The sequence below is a fragment of the Aotus nancymaae genome, unplaced genomic scaffold, assembly GCF_030222135.1.
Source record: "Aotus nancymaae isolate 86718 unplaced genomic scaffold, 86718_ANA_hifiasm-v0.15.2.pri h1tg000014l, whole genome shotgun sequence".
NCBI lineage: Eukaryota > Metazoa > Chordata > Mammalia > Primates > Aotidae > Aotus > Aotus nancymaae.
The window spans coordinates 50,957,069-50,980,830 of NW_026988425.1; the positions used below are offsets into that span (position 1 = coordinate 50,957,069).

General features: G+C 41.0%; 1 protein-coding gene across 2 annotated transcripts in view; it reads left to right on the top strand.

Annotated features, from left to right (window-relative positions):
* Positions 1-4,353: 4,353 nt before the first annotated feature.
* Positions 4,354-23,762, top strand: part of MAP3K1 (mitogen-activated protein kinase kinase kinase 1) — an 81,425-nt gene continuing 62,016 nt past the window's right edge. Inside the window, exon 1 of one of the 2 annotated variants that reach the window (XM_012457288.2) lies at positions 4,354-4,860. In XM_012457288.2, coding sequence (XP_012312711.2) covers positions 4,379-4,860 — 482 coding nt within the window. In that variant the 5' untranslated portion in view covers positions 4,354-4,378. Of the gene's footprint in view, positions 4,861-5,873; positions 5,924-23,762 lie in introns of those variants that run through there. The other variant, XM_012457290.2, reaches the window with a different exon arrangement.

Genomic DNA, 23,762 nt, shown 5'->3' on the forward strand with positions numbered 1-23,762 from the left:
AAAAAACAGCAACTACGATGGCCATTCAAAGAATTCAAAGAATCAGTGCAGGATTGTAAAGTGAGAAGAATTTTGCTAACTCTTAGGCAGATTAAATTTAATAAGTTATAGCTGTATTCTTAAATATAAAATCCCAATTCAAGTACTTTTCATTGTTTATTACAAAATCTAGTTTTTGATTTTAGGAACATGCAAAGACATGCAAAATTTTTAGAAGGTTTATTAATTAAAGGGAATCACATATATCTCTTAAGTATTTTACCTTAGTTTAAAACATATAAACAACAGTATTTTGTTTTGGTTGGTTTGGGGGTTTTTTGCCCAATATTTGGTTGTAGGGCCTTAGTCTTTAGAATGTGGGCCCATATAGAGTTCCATGTATCTTTAGCACTGTCACCAATTTTCAGTTTTAGTTTCTTTAAAGCAAAGTGAGTACTGATAGATAGCTGCAAAGCAAATTCTAGGCTTGAATGCTTTCTTCCCAATCTTTCACAGTGGTCATATCCACAACTAATCTGATAGATTTTTTTCAGTGCCTTGCCTCAAAGACTTACTATTAACATATGGTAAAGGAAGAACACCCTTTTCAGTTAAACATGTCCTTTGATTATTTTTCTCTTAAAAAATCAGTATGTCCATATGCAAATACATAATGACAACTTGAATATTCGCATAGGTGATTAAAATAAAAATGACTTAAAGCATCAAAAACTATTGGAAAGACCAGCACTTAGGTTTCCCTGTGGTGATGTGTGGTGGCTGGGAAGAAGTTAGAGAATTGTACGTAACTAGTTGATAGTGTTGCACTGGGTACTGCCTCACTTTGATCCAGTTTCATTTTCTCTCAAAGCATTTCACTTCACTTCCACTGGAACAACTTTCTTTTTGCACACACATACTCATGTTTTATTAATTTAATAATCAATTGTGTCATATTTAATTAAATTTTACAAGGAACACTGTAACAGGTGGAATCAAGTTTGGGAACAAGTACAATGGATTCTCATGGGACCCATAATTCACCTACTGAGAACAGAAGTATGCAGGTGTACACCAGCCGCTGGCCTGAGCATTTACTGTGCTGTGCTATCCCTCTGCATGTTGTACACCACACAGTAATGGCCGGTATCTCTTACTGGATGAGTCAGCTAAACAGAGGCTGGTTAAGAGAACTTCTACTATAACATCATTTTCAGTGTCCTTGTAAGGGGCCAATTATCCCACTGATGACAGAATTTTCTGACTTAGAACATCTGGAAACACCTAGGAAGTGTGCTGTCTGGAAAGAGCATGCATAACCAAATTATAGCCCCAGCACTCCTGCAAGTATTCCACAATAAATATTTATAAGCTTGAAAGAACACCAGCTTTTATCCTATTCTCAAGGTTACACTATTCTTTTATGTTTATCTAAGACATAGATCTCACAAACAGCTATGAATGTGTGAATAGATTCACATACTGATAGATATGAAATTCTACCAATCAGCCTGATAAATACCCACGCAAAAAATATTTGTAGGTTGGAATATTTTACTTATTCATTTTTGTAGAAATGGAAAACAACAAACAATATCCTCAGAGGAGAAAAATTCCAGCATGTGCACAGTAGGTGCTTAATAAATTTATGATGAATGATGTACAGACTGAAATATTTCTCCCAATGTATATTATGTCTGCTCATTCTAATATTTGTGATATTTATGCACAGCAAGGAAATGCCCAGTATCAAAGTGGATCTTCAACGTGAATATGGTGTAGGAGCTGAAGTGTGATGTAGGCAGTTCCCAGAAGCACTATGTGGAGGTACTGATCTGTAATGCACCAGTAAAAAGGTTACTGAAATTGTCATGAAATTGCAGGTGTGAAATCATTGCAAGGTTTATATCCCAGTGAGGATAGAAATAAAGAGCTTGGAAATAGGAACTGGAGCTTTCCGTCTAGAAACAACCTTGGAAGGAATACAAATCTCCTGTATGTCATTAAAGAAATCATATTTAGACAATTCAGAGCCAATAGTACTTGATACTTGACATCCACCTCTCTGCAGTAACATAAAGCAGGATTGAACAGCACCAAAACCAGAGTTAGAGTCTTAATCACGCTTAAGACTCAGAAACTTTGGTAGCAATCCCATAGAGTTAAATGCTCCTCAAAACTTCCATTAACATATGGCAGAAGGAGAATACCCTTTTCAGTTAAGCATGTCCTTTGATTCTCTTTAAGAAATCAGTGTGTCCATATGCAGATGCATAATGACAACCTGAATATTTACATAAACAATTAAAGAAAAAATATGATTCAAAACACCAAAAACTATGGGGAAAGACCAACACTTAAGTTTCTCCATGGTAATATGTGGTGAATGGAGGAAGTTAGAGGATTGTAGCTAGTTGATAGTGTTACACTGGGTAGTCCTCTCACTTTGATCCCCAGTTTTGACCACTGTACAGAGTCAAAAATCAAAGTTTTGCTGGAATCTCGTTTTTACTTTGCTACTCTGGCTAAAGTCTTCCACTTACTTTTCTCACTTACAGGTACCTGAATATGTGTGTGCAAATTTTTAAAAGTCTTTAGATCAAAATAGGAACAAGGAAAGTTGATCCCTTTCAGTTTAGGATTTGGTGGATGTGGCAATCCGGGAAGACCTGGGAAATAACTGTTTGGTTTGGATGATACATTTGACTGCCATTAAAAGAGCATATAATTATAGCCTAAATGTAGACTTAAATTTTTAACAGATTTATCTGAACTTTCAAAATTTGTACCGTTGGGTGTAACGATCTAAAACTATCTTATGGGAGATGTTACAGCAGTTTTCAAAATATTGAGCTGATATGAAATCTGGACTTTTAAAAACCTCTCTAGTCTAACCTGGTTACGCAGTTAACATTATATGTGGCAAAGGGGCTTTCATTTTACCTAGTCTCAAGAAGTCAATGGAATTATTCTGTAAATAGTTCAGGCTTTTGTCTAAGTATGTGAAGACTGACAAGATTATCTCCGTGAGAATCCGCACCCCTCCCCAAGCCTCCCCTCTCCTTAATCAGGTTTCACAAAGTAAATGTATAGACGCTGTTCCTGGGTTTTGGGAGATTCCGAATCCTAAACAAACCGGCTGGAGGAAAGGAAGGAAGAAATTAACACAACACAGAAGCTCTCCTCGGTTCACAAAAGGTCGAAAATCAGTAACGTGTAAATGTTGCTTTTTCCATCCCAAAGCACCATCTCACGTAGGAGTACAGGGAGATGTACAGGAGGACTCAGGACGCCGCGAGGGGCAGCCAGGCCCTGCAGGGGTGGGGACAGAGGGAACCCGGCTGGTGGCCCGACCGTGCGGGAAACGAGGACGTGCGGCGTGAAGCATCGGATTCGGGGAGGGCCAGGACCTGGCCGAGGGTGACATTACCGAGCACTTCCAGGCACAGCGCTGGTTCCCTCCCCAATCGCGCTCTATGTAATCCTGTACCGGACTGTCTTTCCCAAAATCAGCCAAAGAAAAACTCTAGCTCGAAGGGGACGCCCGCCTCCCTTCCTCGCCCCCACGGTTTTTCAGAGGCTGTGGGGACTTGGTGCCGGCAGGGGGTAGCTGTCCCTAATCAACAGCTTCAGAATGTAAGGTATTACAGAAAACTTTGAAGTTTTGTTATTCGCAGCACAGGGATGGGGTGGGACAACAGAGAAGGAATGTTTTCTTTTCAAAAGAAAACAAAAACAAAACTTTATTTTTCTGCTCTGCGGCAGCCTGTCTGCTGAACGTTCACTTGCTTTCGGTTTGCTGCAGGCGACGGTCCCGGGCGCCACCTGCGCGTTGGTGGGAGGCTGCTGGTCCGCGCCCGGGTCCCCCGACGCCCGCTGCAAAGGGCAGTGCGAATGACAGACAGTAAACCTCTCGCCTGCGTCCCCTTCAGGCACCAGAAACCCAAGTTGGAACTAATTCTTTCTTTCAGAAGCGGCAACACCCCTCCGGCGAGCTCCCGCGGAGCCGGGCCGAGATTGCGGAGAGGAAGCAGCGCAGCGCTGCCGGCGAGGCTCCTCCTTTCGCCGGTGCGGCCGGGACTACCTGGCGGCGCGGCGCGTGCAGCGCGGAGTCCAGAGCGCCCCCGCGCCCGCCACCTCCCAGTCCACCCCTCCAGGCCGACAGCACAGCCCCCTGCCTCCCACCTGCGGCCCCCTGACCGCCCTCCGCTCACGCCTCCGCCGCAGGCCGGACCCACCGCGCCCCGCCGTCGGTGGGTCCAGGCCAGGCGCCCGGCGGGCCGCGCTCACGCAGTTGGCGCAGGAGGCCTTACGCTGGCGGCGCAGTGCCCGCCCCCTGCGCTCTCCCCGCCCCCTCCCTCCCTCGCAGGGGCCGAGCGAATGTAGCCCGCGAGAGAAAATGGCGGCGGCGGCGGGGAATCGCGCCTCGTCGTCGGGATTCCCGGGCGCAGGGGCTGCAAGCCCTGAAGCAGGCGGCAGCGGAGGGGCCCTCAAGGCGAGCAGCGCCCCCGCGGCGGCCGCAGGACTGCTGCGGGAGGCGGGCAGCGGGGACCGCGAGCGGGCAGACTGGAGGCGGCGGCAGCTGCGCAAAGTGCGGAGTGTGGAGCTGGACCAGCTGCCGGAGCCGCCGCTCTTCCTCGCCGCCTCGCCGCCGTCCTCCTCGACTTCCCCGTCGCCGGAGCCCGCGGACGCAGCGGGGAGTGGGACCGGCTTCCAGCCTGTGGCGGTGCCGCCGCCCCACGGAGCCGCTAGCCGCGGCGGCGCCCACTCTGCCGAGCCGGTGGCCGCGCCGGACAGCGGAGCCTCGAGTCCCGCAGCGGCCGAGCCCGGGGAGAAGCGGTCGCCCGCCGCCGAGCCACCTCCTGTAGCGGCCCCCGCCGGGTGAGCAGCGCGGCCGGGGGCGCGACGGGGACTTCGGGGGCGGGCAGAGGGCAATGAATGAATACCGGCCTCCGTGCACGGCGTCCCGGGGCTCAGCGCGGCGAGACTACGCGCTGCTCGCCGGGACCCGCGCCCCTGAGCACCCCCCGACTCCTCCGGAGTCGGGCGGCGCCCCGGACCCAGCCTGGGGGACCGGACGGGGACGTGCAGAAGAGTTTGTTATTGTTTGTAGACATGTGACAGGCGTGTGAGCCGCGCTGCGGGGACCCGTGGCGAAAAGGTGTTGGGGGCCACGGCTAGCTTTGTGGGACTCCCGGAATCGGGGCTCTCCGAGGAGCCCGGGGGCGGGGCACGGCCCTGCGGCGGCGCCCCCGGACGGGTGTCCCCGGGGTCGGGGCACTGGGGGGCGAGGCCCGAGCCTGCGGCGGGCGGTGGTCGGAAAAGGGGCGGGGTGGATGGGGAGCCCGAGGTCGGGTAGGGGACGGAGAGGGCCGAAGAGAAAGCAGCAGGTCCCCGCGGCCGTGACAGGCAGAGCCCCTCTGCCCGCCCGTGGCTCGAGTTCCTAGGCAGGTACCGGGGGTCGGGCCCGGACGCAGGCGGCGCGCCCCCAGCGCCGGCTGCAGGGCTCGGGGCAGACAGCTCCGTAACGCCTGTCAAAGCGGTGCGGCAGGAGGCTTCACTCTCGCGGGGGCTTGCAGGCTTTTAGGAAGTTCGGTTTGCCTAATTGCGGCCCCCAAGGGGCTCCGAGTGTTCCTGGGAATACGAACTGCACTGCTAAGACTTGAGTGACTTCTGTTTGGAGTTTGAATTTGGCCTTTGAAGTTTGCATTTGGCGGAGTGGTGTAAGAGCCAGGACCGGATGTGTCAGCCATTCAGTTTCAAAGCAGTGGTGGCTGCTCCCCGCAGCCCCTCCGGCTTGGCCCTGGGACCGCGGCGCGGGTGCGGTGCTTCCTGCTCGGTGCCGCGGCGCGGGCCGCCCGCTGAATTCCAGGGGCCACACAGCGCGGTGGGCTTCAGCTCAGATTCGTCTTCTGGTGCATATGAAGTACACAGTATGTGTAAGGTAATTTAGACCAGCAGGTCATTGACCTCGCCCGTTTTTGGCTACTGGAAATTTTTATGTTAAAGGAAATTTTTTTAAGTGTGACAGCTACGTCTTTTTTTTTTTTTTTAAACATCTGATTAACATATGCAAAGCACAAAGTCTTGATGGTATTTTGAGTTGCTGGAAATGTTTTTGTGATAGTCCCTTGTTGCCCTGTAGAATTCCCTGACCTTTAATATGGGAATAAAGTGTGTCATTTTGTGAGATGAATTTGACAGGAGTCCTTGGTTTGAATTAATTATCTGAAGTGATCTGGCATTTTTTGTGCACTTGGTTATTTGCTTACAATCACGAACCATTTATTATTTGGAAGTCCCCTTCCTCCCCCAGCAAGAACTAAAAAATATGCTCCAAACTGTACCATGGCACTACTAATAGAAAAGGAGATTTGTGACTGATAATAGTTTTGTGTGGACTTGTACATGTAATTTATTCTTACTAGAGTTGTGTACCTCTACAGTTTCCTGTTTCTGTGCAGATTGTATTAAAACTTAACTAGAATAATTATTTGAAGGATACTGAACTGAACTTCAAATGAACTGGATAAAAATTTTTAACCCCAATTTTGAGAAGTTAATTGTATCCTTATGAGACCTAACTTTGTGGATACAATAAATGATTTAGCAAATGTCAGCAGTCTAGTCCTGTTAATGAGCTGTGAATATAGAAGAGCATGCACTGTAAAAATAATATACATAAATTGTTTAGTGTTGTCTCTTGACACAAAATAAGAGGACTAAGGTGGAGGCAGGTAGAATTTAGGGACTAAGTAATCCATGCTTAATATTTGCGTTTTATAACCGAGGTTTTTTCCCCTTTGCTTAAGGTGTGGATTATAATTGCACAGTATAAGAAAATAAAGGGCTAGTAAGGATAATCTTTTTTTTTAAATTATTTTTACTAGCCAGAATGCTGTTGGCTTATCCCAAATGTTATATGTAAAGATTTCATTTATAGTAAAATGTTGATTCTCTAACGTTATGAAATACAGTGAATTTTTTTTTTTCCTTAACAGTGGAGTTGAAATTCATTTGAATCTGTTGGTATAAAACTGTGGGGAAAGGGCTTGTATCTTATTTGTGTGTGTGTATTTTATGCTGCATGTTGTTTATGATACATAATTACCTCCAAATTAAAACTTTAGAAAAAAAACATTGATTATAGCCAACTCAATAAAATATCAGTTGAATTTTATGTTTTCCTTTTTTTTTTTTTTTAACAGTTGTTAAGTTACATTCATACTTCTAAGAGGAAAATCTGAGATTTTGAAATAATTGAGAGTACTGTGATTTTTTTTTAATTTTAGAATTTCCTTCTGATATTTGGGTGTGGAAAATACACTTGTGAATTAGAAGTAATATAAATAATACTCATATTAAAATGGAAGATTTTAAGTTTGTCCCTCTTGTTCAGGTTAATAGCTGAAATCACTGTAAGTGGCGCCCAAGGGTTTGGAATTTTTCCTTATATTACAGAATTTAGGGGCTTTTTCTTCCTATTTACTGACTTTGAAGAAAAATTACAGTGTTACTCTCCATTGAACAGGCTATTGTGAGTTTGGTAGATATAATTACCCCATCCTATTTTTGTAACTTAAAAAACCAAACTATCAATTTGCTGGTCCCATGAAGGGACAAGATTTGCTGTACTTGTTAATGTTAGTTTTTGTTTAAAACTAAAGATATTTCACAGGCTGCTTTTATATCCTCATATAACTCTCAGATTTCACTTCCTTTTTAAAACTAATAGGCTAAAAATATAATTAAGTAACCTTTTACTAAAGAGGAAGTATAAGAGCATTATTACCTAAAAATTATTCTTAAAATATTAAGTTAGTGACTTTATAAAAAAAAAATAGAGGTGGTCACATAAGTTAGTCTTCCATGATTTTGTACATTTTTAGTTAGGAATGGTCTCCGTTTCATTTTAAATCAGGTAAGAAAATTAATGCATTCTTCAAAGATTAACCTTATTAAATATTCTAGAAGGGAAATATCAGAGCTAGAATTGTTGCCAACTTTTCTTTTCATATCTGATTTTGGCAAGAGTGACTGGTTAACCAACATTCCTTAATATATGATTTCCAATACACTGTAATAACTCCATTTTGTTAGATACGAAAAACAGGAAGTAGCCCTGTTCATTGATATTCTTTTATGACTTCCATGGCACCTCAAGCATAACATGTTGCATGTTTTAGAAATGGCCACTGACTTGTCAACTTGCGGATTTCAAAATGTGGGAAGAAAGGAGTGTTCTTTTGCTTTCAACAAGAGCAAAAAAAAACCAGCTACAGCTTGCCTAGGCTGGTTGGCTAATCAGTCCTTGACACTGGCAGTGTGCATTCCAAAGGTAGAAATGATGGGGTGGCAAGGTAGTTAATGGGGGATGGATTACCTTGAGGAAAAGTATGGGGCATTCAGAAGTGCTCTCCCACTTTTGCATTTTTTGCCCAAGTTACCTTCTTGGGTTGAGGGCTATCTCTTACACAGATGGCAATGGGGAAATGTGTCATGGAAGAGTAATAGTCTCTAGTGGCTGCTTGGGAACTGCAATTACACCTCCAATCTTGGAATTCTTTGCTGCTATCGGATATATCAAGTATATTCCTTATTTGTTTTCCTTAGTTCTGGCCTCTTTTTATATCTTAAGTCAAAAGCTAAAGCAACTTAAACATGCAAATGGTAGAATATTAATGTGAGGAAATGTGTAAGATTAGGAATAACCCAAAATTGTCTTTCTAATATTTAAGAACATGTTTCATCACAAAATAAATAATCAGGGCCAGAATTAGTAAATGGTTCATTGCAAAGCATGAGATTAGTCAGGTACTCTTTTCAAATTGCAAAAATGTATTAGGATTATTTAATTTAATTTTTTTGAGATGCAGTTTCACTGCTTCACCCAGGCAGAAGGGCAGTGTGTGATCTCAGCTCCCTGCAGCCTCCTCCTCCCGAGTTCAAGCAGTTCTCTGCCTCAGCCTCCCAAGTAACTGAGATTACATGGTGCCCACCACCATGCCCGGCTAACTTTTTGTATTTTTAGTAGAAACAGCATTTCACCATCTTGACCAGGCTGGTCTTGAACTCCTGACCTCGTGATCCACCTGCCTTGGTCTCCCAAAGTACTGGGATTACAGGCATGAGCCGCTGTATCCTGCCAATGTATTAGGATTTTATCTGTGGCTTAAAACATATTCATTGAGCGTATAGATGTGCCTAGATACCTTTTATATAATCAACTTTTTTGCCTTCTCTGTGTGTATAATATGTATATTATACATCTTTATATATAATCTCATTTAATCATCACTGCAGCTCCCTAAGATAGTGTAATTTCTGTTTGGTGGAGGCAAACTCATCTGAGATGGTAAAGCCTCATGATCACACAACTAGAAGACAGAGCTAGGATTCAATCCCCAGTCAGTCTGACTCCGCAGAGTCCATTTCTTTACACTGCTTTATGCTTCTTCCATTTTCTTTTTCAAATTAATAATCAAATTAATTGATTATTTTTAAGGAGAAAGTTGTTCTGCAGGCATTCTAATAGACCATGAGCTAGGTCTGTACCCTGTGCTACGTTTTCCTGCTAATATGTATAATAGGTATGTTTCTGTAACCTGTCTTTCTATGTGTAATACAAGTAAACTGTATTTAGATCACCCTATCATGTCAGCCAAAGAGGATTAATCATTAGTGTTGAATATTTCTTAAATTTATTGATTTGTGTTGTATTAAGTGATAAGTGAAAGGAGATAAAGAAGCTGAAATTAACATGGTTCATTCATGGTAATCACCCAGAAGAGAAACTTTTAGTATTGCTAGACCCTACCCCTTGTTATTGTTTTAGATTTCATCCATTCAACATTTATGAACTTATGCAAGGTGGTAGTCTGGGTGGTGAAGAAAAAGATCATGAGTACACAGGCTGTTTTTGTTTGTAGGTTGTAGTATGAACATGTTTCACAATATCATGTTAAGTGCTGTAAGAGATGGGATGCAGAAGGGATACAGCCTATTAGTTTCAAACTATTTCTGCCTACTAAGAGGAATATATACAAAACTGCATGTTCAGGCATTATTTCTTTTTCTTGCAAGAGAAAATTAAAAAGGAGATGAGGGAGCAAGAAATTCAACATCTGCTAATAGCTAGTTTTAAAATTCAATCTTTATTATTAGTAACAGCAACTCTACTAGTGACGAAAACAGCTGGGGAAATGTAAAATATGCTCTGGGGCGTAAGAGATCAAGAAGATAGCCTTGTTTTTATTTACTCTATGGTGTGTCATAGTTGATTTAGGTATGTTTGGTATGGAAGGTTCCGTATTGTTAGTAATTGAGTCCTTTGGAAAACCAGGCTGGTTAATTTGACTGAGATGTAGAATTGTTAAAACTTATCAAGTATGTATTTCTGAAAGTATATATCTGTTACCTGGGAATTACTAAGCAAGCCATCGGACCTCTTGAAGACGGGAAACAGGCCCTGGAGCCACATGGTACAGCCTACACGGTACTATAGTTAGTGCATTAACTAAGTTTATCATGTAAGCATAATGATGATGGATAGATGTGGAGTGAGGAGAGGGTCGATACTGGGGTGTAGGTGGAAGGTTTGCTGTGGACAGATGTTATCATTACTTTTCTTTTTTTATTTTTAAATTAGAAATGGGTTCTCACTGTGTTACCCAGGCTGGATCAAACTCCTGGGCTCAGATGATCCTTCCACATAGCTGAGACTATGGTGCAAGCCACTGTGTCTGGCTTCACTTTTCTTCATTGCCTAAACAATAATTTAAGTGATATGTTGTCAAATAATCTTCAAACTGGTCTTACGGTATTCTGAATACTAAATATCAGTTGTTAACAGACCAGGAATTTTATCTGATTCTTTACACCATCTCCCAGCATCTAGACTAGGGTCTGGGAACCATGAATATTAGGTGCCCAGAAAGGTTAACATGAATTAATTTTCCCAAAGTGGTTAAATTAGCATATCTGAAGATTAAAATAACTTACTATAGTGTGATTTAAATCATGATCTGGCTTAAGACAAATTTTGAAGGCAAGAGCTGTTTTTTAGGAGTTTTTGTACATCATTTGGTATGTATGTATATATGTATGTATGTATTTATGTATTTTTGAAATGGAGTCTTGCTCTGTTGCTCAGGCTGGAGTGCAGTGGTGCAATCTCTGCTCACTGCAGTCACTGCCTCCTGGGTTCAGGCAATTCTGTCTAGCCTCCTTAGTAGCTGAGATCCAGCATGTACCATCATTCCCATATAATTTTTTTTTTTTTTTTTTTTTTTTTGTAGAGAAGAGGTTTCACCATGTTGGCCATGCTGGTCTTGAACTCCTGACCTCAAGTGATCCACCCACCTTGACTTCCCAAAGTGCTGGGATTACAGGAATGAGCCACCGTGCCCAGACGATTGCTTGATGTTTAGTAGCAGTAGTTGGCATTTAGCAAGCAGTCATTGATAATATTGACCAATTATATATAATGTGAGCATTGTAATAATTCGTGTTTTAATGACTAAGTGTAGTTACAAAATAATTGGAGCCATGCTCAAACTGTCAGATATTGAGAAAATTGAATTCCTGATATTTGAAAGTGTCTAGTTATTTGAGTTAATTGGTAAGCCCTCCCGATTTTCTTCTTAACCATGACACTTCTGTGACGGCCAGTCTTCATCCTGTTGAACATTGATGCTAGAAGATTCCCAGGGTGATCCTAGGCCTTCATTCTGTCTCCTCCACCCCCACCCCCGTCTCATTAATGCCCTTAGATCAGTTATGGACCATTTACAAATGATTGCAGAGTTTATTGTACTGACCGTGACCTCTCCTAAAGTGCAGACCTATACCTGGCTACATGACACCTGCACAGTCAGGTGTCTAAAACCAAATTCATGACCTTCCCTAAACCTTCTCTTAACATGTTCCCTGCTCATTAAATGGCAGAACTAGAACCCAGGAGTCACCTTTGACACCTCCTCCTTTCACCTCCTCAAATTCGGTCCATTCTTAGGTGCTAGCGATTTGACCTGTTACCACACCCCTAGCCAGGTGCCCACTGTCTCTCCTTTCCTCTAATCGAGTAGCCTCCTTGCCTGCTCCCTGTGTCCTTTCTCCTTTGCAATCTGTTCTCTATATTAGGTGGCCAGAGTGAGCATTTCAGAATGTAAATCTGATCATAACTTCTTCCCTCCAGAAAACTAAATTTAATTTAATTTTAAAATGTTCACATGCCTTCCATTTGGATAAAGACCAGGAAATCTTTAACATGCCTGACCGAGCCCCTGCCTGGTCAGACCCCTGCCTGCTTCTCCAGGCCTGTCTCAGCTCACACCTGCCCTTGTTCCATGGCAGGGTTGCCTGCTTTCATTTCCTCAGACTCACTCACTGCCTCCTGCTATAGGGTTCTTGCATGCTCCCTCTGCCAGGAACACTGTTTCTCCATAAAGTCAGCTCCTCATTGTTAAAATCTTAACTCATTGACACTTCCTTAGGGGAAGCTTTCCCTGATCGCCCAGATTGGCCTTGTAGCAGAGTGTCTCTACTGTCAGTGTTGTGCTTTTACATGTGTTACCTCATTTGATGAATGATTGCCTTCCCCCAGAAGACCGAAGACTGAGTGGGCAGGGCTTGTGGTTGGGTAGGGACCTAGCACCCAGCAAAATGCCTGACATAGAGTAGACACTGTAAATGTTTGTTGAATAAATTAACGAGAGGGATAATGGGATGGGCATGTTCAAATTAGTGGATTCACAGTTTTTCTTGTTTAGTCAGACATAGTTTAGGACATAGTTGGAAAAGATGTTAAATGGCAAAAGTCCAGATTATTGGTGTTTCCACATTGTAAATTTGTGGTAGACTCATTGAGAGCTATCTGGACTTGTAGACATGCCTAGTACCTCGAGTGAAATAGGACAGCTTAATGTAGTAGACAGCAAACAGCTATACTGCATGACAATGTTATAGGGAAGAAGAGTCTGCTAGGTATACATAATTATTCTGTACTTACTAGGGAATTAAGAATGTGTGTGTATATATATGCATTTATATATATATATACACACACACATCTGTGTGAGTAATATACATATAAAGGTGTCATGCGTTAATCTTATTTTTAAATTTCTTAGAATGTCATCTAAACTTAAGATACCACTTTTAGAATTCTTGTCTCGATAGCCCTACTTCATCCAAAATTCATTAATTTGATCATAATTCAACTTGGCATAAATACAGGTTCACATTTGCATTGAAGAAAATATTTGTTAGGCAAGTACTCCATGAGATTGCAGAAGCCAAGAACCCGTGTAACTGATAACGTTTTAAAGTTTACTGTTGGTAACTAAACCCAGCAGCCTCTCTTATCTAGAACATGGGTTAGCACTAAGAAGTAAGAAAAAATGCTCTAAGCAGCCAAAGGCCCTGTAACAAAATATGTGCTTTTGAAGCTCTTTGACTTTACACTTAGAAGAGTTCCCAGGACATTTGCTCAGCACTGACACTTAAGATGTTGTTCTTGCAGTCTTGTTCATGTGGTGTCCTTGACATGCAGCAGTTAGAAGCATCCAGTTAGAAGGTGTGGCAGCATGAGTCCTGCAAGAGGCAGGTGGCCAAAAGGCTGCAGTGTTGGCAGACCTGACAGAGGAGAAAGGGAGAAGAGGACGTCAAAACATTGCAATCGGGGTCCACCTGGCATTGGTACAATTAGTTCCAACTGGGTAGCCTCTACCAGTTAAAAATATACTCAGTGAAGCAAAGTTGGAAAGCTTGTAATACAGATTAAGGAAAATTACTATCCAATGTAGTTATAGAAAGTGTCTTGATCTTTGAAGTGGTAAACCTCTAACTTTTCTGTAAGATGTAGTTCTGTAGCCTTGATGATACTGAATAAATATGTACTTTAGAATTACATAAAACTAGATGCTGCTTACCAAGTCTTATCAATTATCTGTGTGTAAAAATCTTTCTTGTTATTGTTGACCTGAGTCACTTTATACCCTGCAGTTGCTTTAAAATGCTTAATAATCACAACTACCACTAAAATATACTTATCTTTACCTTTTTTTGTTTTATTTTTGAGACAGAGTCTTGCTCTGTTGCCTAGGCTGGAGTGCAGTGGTGCCATCTTGGCTCATTGCAACCTCCGCCTCCTGGGTTCAAGCCATTCTCCTGCCTCAGCCTCCTGAGTACCTGGGATTACAGGCATCTGCCACCATGCCTGGCTAATTTTTATATTTTTAGTAGAGATGGGATTTTGCCATGTTGGCCAGGCTGGTCTTGAACACCTGACCTCAGGTGATCCACCTGCCTCAGCCTCCCAAAGTGCTGGGATTACAGGTGTGAGGTACTTTTTCTTATGTTGCAGGTAGCTGGGCACTAAGCTCCAGCATTTGTAGCATTGACCAAGTCACTTAATTACAGCAAGATTTTTGGTTTAATGAGATAGTTACTTGGGAAAACATTCTTAATGTCTACATGTTCTTAGATGATACTTACTTGTGTTTTGAAACAGGCATTTCACAGTTTATTCTTTTCTTTCCCCCCTCAAAATGTCTTCATCAAGATACTTTGATCTTCATCAAGACACTTTGATGAAGATATTTGTTAGGAAGTATCTTTATCTTCATCAAGATACTTTGATGTGATGAAGATACTTGTTAGGAAGCAAGTTTCATAATTAGGAAGCAATGAGATTGTTCTTATTTTTAAAGATTGTTCTTTTATTTAAAAGAATTGCAGCATCTAATTTTATATAATTCTAAAATACATCTTATTTATTCAGTATCATCAAGGTTACAGAACTACATCTTACAGGTAAGTTAGAAGTTTACCACTTCAAGGATCAAGACTATATCTGTTATGTAAATACTTCATGGATTTCTGTTGGTACTTTTAAAATCTTCTTGGGTAACAGGAGGCAGAGGTTGCAATGAGCTGAGATTGTGCCACTGCACTCCAGCCTGGGCAATAGAGCGAGACTCTGTCTCAAGAAAAAAAAAATCATCTTGGGTAATAAGCCAGATTATTTTCATTGAATCTTGTTTGTTTTTTTTTTTTAAGTGACAGATTAATGTAAATATTAATATTCCTGAAAAAGTTTTAATGTTTTAATCTAAATTTATTTTGAGTTTTGAAAAATATGTTTCAAGTATTCCTGTACACTGGCATCTCTAGGCTATTAGACAATATTGTTACAAGGTCCTCAGGGTATTTCTGGTATTCAGAATTTACAGAATTAAACTTCATTAATAAAATGATTGAACAGTCCTTTTGAAAGCAAACAATTTTAATGAACCAGTTTTCTATTTGTAGACATTTACATTGTTTGCTTTTTGGTTGTTATATTATGCTTCAGTGACTGCTCTGGTAGATTTTCATATAGTCGTGCGTGTAATTCTGTAAAATAAATGTTCAGAAGTGAAATTGCTGAGTCAAAGGGCATGTATATTTTAAAATTTGACCATATAGCCAAATTGCCCTGGAAAACGCCGTGTCAGTTGACATTTATCTCACAATATGTGAGAGTGCCATTGCCCACATTCTTGCCAACATTGTATATCATCAGTCTTTCATTTTTGCCAATCTGGTGGATGGAAGATGGTTTCTCATTTGAATTTGCGTTTCTTAGTTTTTGGTTTTGTTTTTTTTTGTTTGTTTGTTTTTTAGTATTGTTGGGCATCTTACATTTATTGACGATTTCATACTACTTTTGTGTATTTCCTTCCACACATGGGAGAGGTTTTTTCCTTATTGATATATAAACAACTCTTTGTATAGTAGGAACAAGTTATGACATTTGTTGCAGTTATTTTCCTCCACTTTTATGTTATGATTTATGACTTTGATTATAGTATTTTTTTCCATTAAAAAGCTTTAATTTTTTGTTTTCAAATTTCAGTTCTTTCTTTTACAACTCCTGTGTTTAGGTCAGATGGAAAGGCCTTCCAGAGAGACAGTGCTGTGTAGTGATTAAGAGAGCAGGTACCTGGGTTCTGTTCAGAGTTTCACCATAATTAAGACATCTAACTGGGTAGTTACTTAACTTCCTTGCACCTTGGTTTCTTTGACTGTAAAATGAAGATAATTATAATACCTACTTTAGAGTTGTTGTGAAGACTGAAAGAATTCATGTTTGTGTGGTTCTTAAAACAGTGCTTGGTAAATACCAAACACTATATAAGAATACTGTATAGTATTGTTACATTTTTTTACAGGTATTTTCATCTCAAGTCCATCTGAAGTTTAAGGGGTGACTTAGGGATCATATTTTATTTTCTTCAGCAGATTGGCTTGGTAACCCAGCACTGTTTATTGAGTTAAAATATTTATCATATACAAAATTTTCAATATATTTGAAAATTCTCAAATGCATTTATTTTAGATATTATTCATGCTCCAAGGGTCTAGATTCTTAACCAAATTCCAAGTTTTGTACAAAGATTAGAGGAAAGCTAGTCTTTAACCAGAAAGAAAAGGATTTGTCAGGAGATTATCATCAGCTGTATCTTTGCTGACTCATTGATATTTTGGTGCCTAGGACGTCTTGGTTTTCTGACAGAATCCTGCATCCAACTTTCTCCAGGATAGTTCCTCCAGGAGGGACCCCTCTTGCCAGGCACCGTGGCAACCAAATGTCCAAACTGCATCCCAGCCCTGCTCAGCCTCTCTGTCCTTGCATCCAGATCCCCATGTGGTGGAGGGTGCCTGTCAGGGTAGATACTTCCACTGTCTCTCATTGCTGTGCTCTTACTCTTGGGCTTTCACACCTTGAGCTTCCAGTCAGTCACCAGTTCTTGTTACCACTCTCCTACTAGCCTGAGAATACACCCACCTTTCTCCACTGCCATGGCTGCTAACCCAAAGTCAGGCCACTGTCAACCTTTTCTTTACCCTCAGAATAAAGTCCAGACTCCGAAACGCAGTTCAGAAACCCCTAGCGCTCAGGCCTCTGCTGACTCTCAGCAGCCCCTCAGAACAGCCTGCTCCAGTCATTTGGTATCGTGCTCATAGTTTTAGTTCCCCAACTGACCCTTCTTTTTAAAGAAAACAATTTTTTTTAAGTATTGGCATTAATGCATAGATAAGGCATTTGAAATGGTGTCTCTGGTTGGACTCTTGACCAGTTGAATTCCACCTCCGTCCTGCAGCTGACCCTTCTTTCTCAGCGTGCCCAGTGCTCTTACCTCTATCTTAAAATACTCCTTCTATCTCCGTGGTGAAGTTTTGTTTTTATTCCCTTTGTAATAAAGAATTATTGGTATTCCACTAAAAAATAAATGTGGCTCTGTAGAAGTCAGTGCTATACTGTGAATTCTGAACTCTGGTTTACAGTGTTCCTCGTTATCTGAGCTAGATTTGCTACTTTTAAGCCTTTTTAGTTTTTTTTGTATCATTGTACATGTAGTCAGGTCTTTCTGAACAATGATGTTTACAAAGAGATGTTTGTAAAGCACACATTATTGTAAAGTGAATCAGATTTTCTTATTTTGTGTTAAAAGCTCAGAGGTGTGGTCTCAGGAAAAAAATGTTGCTGCAACCCACATATTGCTGTCCTTGAGAATAATCCAAGGCCTTCACAGGTCAGACAACAGATATGCTCAGAGAGCTTGAAGTATCTCTGCTTCACAGAGATACTTCTCTGCCTACAGTGTAGGCATCACAAGGTTTATGATGAGCCTCCAGGGACAGGGTCCCAGCAAGCTGACAGGTTATAGGTGAGCATGCATATTATATGTGCAGGTTACTCACATCCCTTTTTGTTGAATCTATGGATGTTCTTTCTTGAGAAATGAAAGGACAGAGTAGTAAGCATGCTAGAGCGAGTGTCTTCAGTCCTTCTATCAGTTCTGAGGAGGAGACGTCCATGCCTTCAGGAAACACTCCCAGTACGAGCTGTGAACCAGGCACTGAGATGCTGGGGACACAACAGGAAGGAAATCTCCATCCTGCGGTCACTGTCGGTGGAGGAGCTTACCTGATGACAAAGACAGTGCAGGCCCCAGTCCACTGGGAGTAGGGGAGGCATCAGCAGGCTTTTCTGGTAAGTAGGGGAGGCATTAGCAGGCTTTTCTGGTAAATGTGAGGTGGAGCACCAGGCTAAGTTGCGATAAATGTGGAGGAGTAAACCAGGTGAAAGGAGCTTGCAAGGAGGTTTTGTGGCCTAAGGGTGGGTGGAGAACACACAGACCTAGAAATCAGGAGTCTTGGAACGGCATGGATAACTGCAAGTATAGTTCAGGTAACTTAGTTAGAGTGGAGGCAGGGTGCAGGGACCAAGCTGGGACACGATTTCTGGCTGTGGCCAGAGAGACAGGAAGAGCTCTCTGCCTTGTATTGCCCCCACTGGCCAATCCTTGGATCTCAGCACTTAGGACAAAATAAAAAAGCCTTTGTAATTTGACAGGTAACCACAGAACATTAAGAAGTGGGTCAGGAGGCCCCAACAGAGCTGGGACAAGACAGTCTGGGGTCACAAGTCTGGGAGCTGTGGCTGTTGCACTTCACTAGCTCCATGTAGTTTCACAGGTTCACAGATTGGAAAGTGTCCTCATGGCAAAATGAATCCCATCCACTGTGGTCCTGAATTTGGTTTTGGAACTGCATGTTTCCATTTCAGATCGTACACTGTAGTGTTAAGAACCTGGACCCGGCCAGGCACGGTGGCTCACGCCTGTAATCCCAGTACTTTGGGAGGCCAAGGTGGGCGGATCACAAGGTCAGGAGTTCGAGACCAGACTGGCCTACATGGTGAAACCATGTTGAAAGCCTGTTTCTATTAAAAATACAAAAATTAGCCAAGCATAGTGGTGGGTGCCTGTAATCCCAGCTACCCGGGAGGCCGAGGCAGGAGAATCGCTTGAAACTGGAAGGTGGAGGTTGCAGTAAGCTGAGATTGCCCCACTGTACTCCAGCCTGAGTGACAAGAGCAAAATTCTGTCTCCAAAAAAAAAAAAAGAAAACATGGGCCCTAGAAATCAGATCTGTTAGCTGCTTGGACTCCCGGGAAGTCACTACTCTGAACCTTGAATTTCTTGTCTCTAAAATGGGGTTGTTGTGGTATAATGAAGCACCAGTCTTGTTCCAGAAAAGTATTCAGTGAATACTAACTATGGATAATACACCTGCAAGTAATTATCTGTGCTCACTACTTAAACCTTTAACTGTACAGATGAGGATGAGGTTAAGAGCCTTCCTCAAGGTTGCCATGCTACTTACCACTAGGTTAGCAAAAGCAGTTTGTGTAGATTATGCATCATCTTGATAACAATACATTTTCCCCTGTTATTTTGAAACGATTTACTAGAAAAATAGAAAATGGCAACTTTCAAAATTCTGTGATATGGGATAAAGCATCTCATTAGGGTTATGATCTCTATAACCTAATGCAGGTTTCTTGGTCTTGTTTTCTCATCTGTGAAAAGAAAAGGTTGGTTTACATAATCTCTCGGTTCCCTTCAAGCTCTAGCAACTCTCCAAAGATTTAACTTGGGAATTATTTCTTGTGGCTGAATTTAGCTGTAATTATTGAAATAACAATTAGTTTTTGAACTTACAAACCCTTAAAAATTTAATCCTGGGTAGCAACTATAAAGAGAAATGCAAATGAAAAGCGACAAAGGCTCAGAAAAAAGAAATCATATTTGTTAAGCAACATTAAGTGATGAGAAAATATGTTTTTAAAAAAGTTTATAACTGCCAGGAGAATATAATTTTGCAAATTGGAGAAAATAAATTAGATCAAAGTCATTAGCATGTTTGTGTTTAGCAAATACTACTTGGGGCAGTTTTGAAAATAACTTTAATTTTTGACAACTGCTATTAAAAGCTGTCTTTTTCTTCTCACCGTTAATTGTGTAAAGAAGGGACATTCTGGGATATAACCTCTTAAAAAAACAGTCCTTTTACTTCTTCCTTTGTTTATAGAGACTTTTTCGTAAATAAACATATATATGCATCTTTTTTTAAGTTAAAAATGCATCTCTTGGTAACAATCACATTGCTTCCTAATTGTGAAAATTCACATTTAATTATATTTTGGGGGCTCTTTTCACATAATCTGGACAGAGTTGACAGCTGCTGGAAAATGCAAATACATTTCACTATTAATCTTTTTGTTTTTCTTCTTTAATAATTTTGGGCTCAAGTTCTAAAAAATTATGACTTTCAAATAGACTTGGAATAAGACCTTTTAACTGATGTAATCATTGTAATTAGACCAACTTGAAGCATTGTCACACAAACCTTCTTGCCTATTGCTGTCTTTTCTCTTTTCTTTTCTTTTTTGAAACAAGGTCTCACTCCTTTACTCAGGCTGAAGTGCAGTAGCATGGTCATGACTCACTGCAGCTTCAGCCTTTCTGGGCTCAGGTAATCTTCCCACTTCTGCCTCCAGAGTAGCTGGGACCACAGGCGCATGCCACCATGCCCACCTAATTTTTTTTTTTTTTTTGTAGAGATGGGGTTTCACCATATTGCCCAGACCAGTCTCCAACTCCTGGGCTCAAACGATCCACTCGCCTTGGCCTCCTAGAATGCTGGGATTACAGGTGTGAGCCACCATGCCAAGCCCCCATTGCTGTTTTTTATACACAGAACTGAAACTGCTCATAATTCATTGCAGAACACACAGACATTCAGCAGTAATTACTTTCCGTCTTAGATTCTTGGTAGTAAAGAATACTTGACCTCCTTCTACCCCAACCCATGCTAGTTCTTACCGTTGTGATGAGTTATTAGATATTTATTTGGGGCACTTACTATGTGCTGCTAGCCTGTGATTTCCAGATAAGGCTGTGGTCAGGAATAGAGCAAAGTCTTTTGAATCTTGGTCACCTCAGCACCATTCTCTAGCTAGTTGTGACTGATGGTGATAACTGGCCATAGGTTTTATCATCAGTATGTAAGGCAGCTAGGCTGTCATCTGCACAATGCAAACTCAAATCTTCCTGCAGTTTTTTAAGTGGACAGTAGGGCATTCCCTCCTCTGCAAGAGGATTTGCTGGGAGAGTTTTAAATAGTGCTGAAGACACATCAGAACAAAGCCTCTGTTTTTGGGCTAAGGTCCAAAAAACCAGTTTTGGCATTATAGAGAAAAGGTGATTTATGCTCAAGAACGTTTCGCTTTTTCTTCTTCCTCTTACTTCTTGGACCAAGTTTTGATGATAAGATATAAAACCATTAGTGTCTGAAGTACCTCTGAATCCAGCAGCCTTCTAAAGAAATGTGATCAGAATTATATTGTGTAATATGCTTTCTTTTTGTTGAAGATTCCCCCAAAATACTGATAGATGTCACAGATTTTACATATTTAAATTGTGAATTTAAAATTTAAAATGTCATAAATTTTAATTACTAAAAATAAATTAGTAGGCATTTCTTATCTAAGTAGAAGACTCGGTTGGCCATACCCTAATCCAAAATGAAATTGTTTTTTTCCCAGGTTCTGTCTCTGTTTCCCGTAGCACTCTGCTTCTGTCTTAAACACATAGACGTACTACCTCTCCCACCCCCACACGTATACAGGCCTTGCTAAATTACTGTCTTTTCATTCCACATGGCCAAGCTGTTTTGGGACTTGGTATTCCAGGATCTTCCATAAGCCACTTACACTGGGTTCTGTGCTATAGAAAAGTTGCTATAGTGCTGGTACACACACATTTTCCTGTAAATTTCTCAGTTCTTTATTTAAAAATAAACATTTTATAAATCATTTATTGAGCCTAGGGTTTGTGTTTATAATCGAACATTACCCATCTGCTTTATACTTTGGATTACCTGTACTGTACCTTTTACTCCTAATCTGACTTCCTGTCCTCACACTATTGGGTATTTAGAGCACATAAGTTAAATTTTATATTGGCCGAAGAGTTTGAAAATCTGTCACAAAATTTAGCCCAAAGACACAGAAAATTTTATGCTGTCATTTACTGGTTTTTTTTAATACCTAATCTAGGATTGATTTTTTTTTTTTTTTTTTTTTTTTTTTTTTTTTTGGTAATACACTATGAGAGATTGCCTACATTAAAAGCATTGGTAACAGCACTTAAATGTTTTGTAAGAAGTTTCTGCTTAAGGAGTATCATATATTTAAAATGTTAATTCATTCTTTCCCATATGCTTAGGCAGCTATGTGTGTCAGGTCTCTTCAAGTACAGTATTCTTGCATTAAAATAGCCTCTTTTTTTTTGACCCATGAAAATGGGTTAAAATGTAGGATTTTTTTAGGATCATGTGTGTGAATTTGAGGTTCAGAGACTGCAGTCACTGCCGAGACCTGAAAGCCATCTACATCTCTCCTCTGTGATTATATGTGTCCCCTGCGATTCTCACCTGCAGGATTAGGAATGGGAAGGGAGAGCACTGGGGGAGAAGAGGGAAGGTGACAGAATCCATCTCAAACCAGTGAACTCCAGAACCTAATCAGGCTTCTTTCTAGGCAGACTCTGAGGAAGGAAGACAGACCACAGAATACCTAGCCCTAATTTTTTTACATGATTTCTAATGTTGATCTCTTTGTTCACTTTGTAATTCGAGTTTAATCAGACCAACTATCAGGCAGGCATTTAGTTTGTACTTTCGAAAACGGAAACTTACGTGTTTATTAAATGATATTCAGAGTCATTTCCTTTTTCTTTTAGAACATTAAACATTAAACAGTCCTTTTCAATATTCTCATTTACGTCAAGATCTTTATGATTGCTTATGTAGGACTAATGCAAAAATTAAATGAATTCCACGAAAATTCTTTTTTGACTTCACAGTAGTTAAAGAGACCTACTGTGTGTGAGGTTTTTGTAGATGATACTTTGAAAACCAAAATTACTCTGATACTAACAGTTTACTGTGTCTGTTAAAGTGAAAAGCCTAATTGAATTGCAGTTCAAATTCAAGAGTCTAGACATTCCTTGTGGGCAGATTTGATTTCCTCTTTCCCCTTTTAGCTCTTGGAGAGAGAATTGCCAGGTGTCTTTAGTGGAAAGATATTCAACCTGCTCTCCTGCTTATTGTGGTAGATGAAGTGTTAGCACTGGCTCAGGCTTGTGAGACCTTTCCCCATTACTGTCTTAACACTTTGGCAAGATTTTGAATAAAGTTACTTTATTTAACCTCTTTTGAGTTTTACTTCATCTATAAATTAGAAATAATGATACCCTTCCCACTTACAGAATTTGGGAAAAGCAAATGAGATGATGAATATATAAACCTACCCTTTCAGAAGGGTGAAAGTAGAATACTAGGATTTATGGTCATAATATTTTAGAATTCAAAAGGACAGCCTCCTGACTCTAAGCAATGCAAGTGGCATGAAAAAGAGGATCAGCCATTCTGAAGAGGTTTCCTGCTTCAGTACCGTGCCAGGTCTGGGACCCAGCCTCAATCATCCTAGTTCATTGTCACTCTCCTACTGTACTTATCTGAAATAGCAATGATAGTTAACTTCCTCTGTGCTTGGTACACTGGATGCCTTATATGGGTTGTCTCATTTAAGTCTTACATCATCCTTGTGAATTTTGATTCCCATTTTACATATGAGAAGTCAGAGATTATGAGAGGTGAGGTATCCTGGCAAGGTGGTAGCACAGCTAGTGGGCGGTGAAGCCTGAAACTGAACCTTAGCAGTTTGACTTCAAGCCTGTGTTCTTTATGATTATCTTTGCATAATTTTTAAATCATTTTTTTAAACTAAGAGATGTTTGTTTAATCAGAACACAAATTTTATTATCTTGGAGGAAATATTTCTTTGTCTTAACTTTTATTCATTCTTTACATAGCGTATGATGAAG